Here is a 4,394-nt window from a genome sequence, read left to right as displayed (position 1 = left end):
ATAATATTATTTAAAATAACTTAAAATATAAAATTACTAAAAAAAATATATTTTTTTAATATAAAAAATCAAAATAAATAATTAACATCTTATTATTATTTTATCATATGAGAAATGTTAAAAAGTCATTAGAATTTATTATTTTTAACTTTTAATTAATTATTAATGTTTAAAGGTATAGAATAAAGTATGTTATTATTTATTAGATTACTAAATTAAAGAAACTAAACTAAAAAAAATTAAATTAATGATTAAGTGATAGTTAAAAAATAATAAATTTTAATAATCTATCTCTTAACATAATTTTCAAAAATGAAAAGTAAAAAATTATTAGTTCTATTTAAAATAAAATTTAATCTAATACTAATTAATTAATTAAATATTATCCGAACAGAGGAGTAAAGCAGTAATAACATTTTGATTAGTAATTTATAGGTAGAGGAGAACGGATCGAACATGATTAGATTTTAAATTCAAATATTTATGAGTAAGTAATATCAATCTCCCACCTCTTAACATTAACATTCACATTCACTGAGAGTCACACAGAAACAAGAGAATGCAGAGAAACACGCCGGTGAGAAAACCACACTCTTCCACCTCCGATCTCCTAACATGGTCCGAAACTCCTCCCACGGAAACCGCCGCCTCACCTCCCGCCTCCTCCACCCGCTCCGGCCAGGTTCACACATTCATCCACTATTCTCTCTCTCTCTCTCTCTCTCTCTTTGACTTTTCGAATTCTTTTTCTAATTATGGCTTTTCGTCGTTTGCATTGTTCTTTATTTATTTGTTTGCAGCCTTCGGATAGAATAAGCAAGGTGCTCCATGGAGGCCAGCTCACGGAGGAAGAAGCTCAGGCTCTTTCAAAGAGGTAAATAAAAACGCTCTTTCTCTCAAATCAGATCTGTTTTCAGTTTTGTTTTGTTCTCTGTTTTTGATTTCTTCGTTCTCTGATCTGATTCTGTATATGTTGGTTTTGCTGCACCGATCTGTTTTTGGAAACAGAAAAAAATTAAATGAAAAGTGAAAACTCATTGGAGCTAAGCCAGGATTTTTTTTTAAAACAAAAAAATGCGTTGCTTTTTAGCCTGAATTTTTGTGTGACGAAGACGATGAAGAGATAAATTAATGCCTTGCAAAATTGTTTGTTTATTATCTTAAAGCTTTGGTTAAGGGAACCTTAATATTTTTAATAAATTAAACTTATCTTCTTTTTTTTTTCTCTATATACGTTGGTGTTTTCAGGGTTTAGCCATGATAGAACACCGAAAGGTTTTTTAATTCCTTGTGCATGTGTACTGCAGTATGTAATTCAGGAACTGCAAACTGTTTTGCTGGATTTACGTTTTCTTTTTTCATTTTATTTACTAGTTTGAAAGCTTTATGAAAGGAAATTACTTTAAACAACTTTTTTCCCTCCCATGTTTTTACCATTTAACTTTAAAAAAGGGAAAACAAAGTAGCAATTTTCCTTAATTTAGAATGAAAAGGAAAGAGAAAATAAAGGGTCCCCTTAGCTATTCAGATTATGACTAAATCTAAACCCTGTTGTCAAAACTCAAAACTGACATCACATTGTTCATCTCTCAGCAAACCATGCTCAGGGTATAAAATGAAAGAGATGACTGGAAGTGGTATTTTTTCGGGAAATGCCAGAGATTCGGCTTCAGAAGCCAGTTCTGCAAATTTGAATAACAAAACAAGCATTCGCATATATCAGGTATGCTTATATAATTTCCTTGGCCTGTGCCACAATTTTTTTCGCATCGAATTCCATAGTGACAAGAGTGTTCTTATGTTATTAAGCAAGCACTTAATGGAGTTAGTCAGATATCATTCAGCACCGAAGAAAGCATTTCACCCAAGAAGCCTACCGCTATACATGAGGTTGCAAAGCAACGGGAGCTGAGTGGGACATTGCAAAGTGAATCGGACTCTAAGATTAAGAAGCAAATATCAAATGCCAAGACCAAGGAGCTCAGTGGAAATGACATATTTGGCCCTCCTCCTGAAATTGTGCCTCGCAAAGTGGTGGCTGCACGTACTTTAGAATCAAAAGAAAGTAAAGACATGGGAGAGCCTCTTCCAAGAAATGTCCGAACATCAGTTAAAGTTTCCAATGTAAGTGTTTTTTGCTTATGAAAATGAAAAGAATAGTAATGCATGATTTTATATTGGGTAAAATTGAAATCTAAAGAATCGTGATAAAAAGTTTAATCCCTTATTACAAAATGGTCATCAATGTGGAATGGACTAGGCTTCTCATGCAGAGATTAATTTTAGCCTTTCAAGGTGCACCAACTTTTTGCTTTTTGCTTTCCAGAAATGCAAAATTCAATTGATGATCACTTCTATAATCTAATTTTGGCAAGAATTTCAGTTTAGATTTTACTCAAGGATTGTGATTGATAATCATAATGCAGTTGTAGCTCATTAGAAATACAACTTATTGAACTATTAAATTGGGTTGGAGTCAGATTGAACATGCATTAAACATTCGGACTTCAATCAGTTTGTCTTATTGTCGTGCAAGTTTCCATAATTCAATTACTGTTTCTAGAATATGTATTCTGACATAACTTGTAGTCAGTTTTACACGTTCCTTTCTTTTTGTGGGAGTGATTTGAGCTTACTTAATGTGCTTTTCATCAACTCATATTGCTCTATGGACCATAGTTATGAGCATGACTGCATCTTTTTAACATCCTTTTTCATTGCTCTTTTTCTGTAGCCTGCGGGTGGCCAAAGTAACATCTTATTTGGCGAAGCGCCGGTTAAGAAGACAGCAAAGAAGATACATGATCAGAAGTTTGCGGAGCTCTCAGGCAATAACATCTTCCAAGGAGATATTCCTCCAGGATCAGCAGAAAAGCATCTGAGCAGAGCTAAACTCAGAGAAATCACTGGCAGTGACATATTTGCTGCTGGAAAAGCAGAAATCAAAGACCCTGTTCGTGGTGCACGCAAACCTCCTGGTGGAGAGAGCAGCATTGCCTTGATCTAAAATTTTTAGAAGATATTAATTTGATGTAGGTGTTGTAGAAATATTTCTGTATCTTAACTCAGGTTTTTCTGTTAGAAGGGTCAGTGTGTTTTGATCATGAAGCATTGTTGTTTGTTAGTAGGTTTCAGAGGACTTTCCAACTATTAAGTATGGATGTGAGACAAATCGTAGTTTTAATTTTCATCATTGATGAATCATGGAATTGGTCCTCATTCCCTATGGACCATTTTCCATTTTTACTTATCCCGCCTACCTAAACGCGTTATACAAAGTAAAAAAAAATGAATTTGGATTATCTAAATTTTGAATTTTAATTTTAGAGAGTAAAGTGTGATATTTTATTTTTGAATAATTTCTCTCGTATATTTTTTCTTGGTCTTACCTATGAAATAAATGGTAAGAGATAACACTTTACTTTTTAAAGTGAAATTCAAAATTTAGAAAATCCAAATTCAAAAAAGATGGATCCAAAAGTGAAATTGTAGTGCGTTTAAAAAAAAATTAGGCTCAAATAATTTCGTGTGCATTACATGCACTATCTTTATGGAAAAAAAATGGATTATTACATACATAAAGTGGAGTTCAAATTCTCCATATTTGTTTAAGCAAATGAGCAACTAATCTAAGTTAGTACCATTTTATTAAAAATATTACTACATAATATAAATTTTTTTTATCAGAATATTAGTAAATATCAATTTTATTATATATATATATATATATATATATATATATATATATATATATATATATATGGGTTAATGTTCAAATTCGTCCTTGAAAGATCATGCAATTTTCATTTTCGTCCCCGAATAATTTTTTTTAATTAAATTAGTCCCTGAAAGATAAACTGTTAGTTAAATTAGTCCTTCCGTCAATTGGATGATGACTTGTCGCGTTAAGTGCCACGTGGCATGTCACGTGTTACTTGACATATAAAAAAGTTTTCTATTAGTCAAAATAGTCCTTGAAAGTCCAGACATAAGTCATTTTCATCCCTCAAATCTTAAAAATTAGTCAAACTAGTCCTTATATAATTTTTTTATAATATTAAATTTATAATTTTTTTTATACTACTACTTTTTATATTATTTTTTAAACCTTAATAAACAAAATTCCCTTTACATAAAATAATAAAAATAATTAAATTTTTATAAAGTTATTTTGTCATTTGTATTTTAAAATTTTACATTTTTAAATTGTAATATTTTATGTGAATTTTTTTTATTTAAATAATTTTATCAAATAATATAGTAATTATTTTAATTTTAAATCTTTTAAATTTTTTAAAATTATAATTTTTATTATTATTTAATTTATATAGTAAAACTCAATAATTGAAAAACTGATTTATGGAATCACTTTTTAAATCTTAATATTCTAATAT

At 30.1% G+C, this 4,394-nt stretch overlaps 1 protein-coding gene across 1 annotated transcript; it reads left to right on the top strand.

Moving 5' to 3' along the window:
* Positions 1 to 437: 437 nt before the first annotated feature.
* LOC112715180 (uncharacterized) lies at positions 438 to 3,248 on the top strand. The gene is made up of 5 exons (XM_025766949.3): positions 438 to 682; positions 801 to 874; positions 1,594 to 1,723; positions 1,810 to 2,124; positions 2,735 to 3,248. The coding sequence occupies exons 1-5, from the start codon at positions 560 to 562 to the stop codon at positions 3,005 to 3,007; spliced, it is 915 nt and encodes a 304-aa protein (XP_025622734.1). The 5' UTR covers positions 438 to 559; the 3' UTR covers positions 3,008 to 3,248.
* Positions 3,249 to 4,394: the final 1,146 nt, after the last annotated feature.

This window comes from Arachis hypogaea, chromosome 10, assembly GCF_003086295.3.
Source record: "Arachis hypogaea cultivar Tifrunner chromosome 10, arahy.Tifrunner.gnm2.J5K5, whole genome shotgun sequence".
Classification (NCBI taxonomy): domain Eukaryota; kingdom Viridiplantae; phylum Streptophyta; class Magnoliopsida; order Fabales; family Fabaceae; genus Arachis; species Arachis hypogaea.
This window is presented reverse-complemented; position numbering and strand designations above follow the sequence as displayed.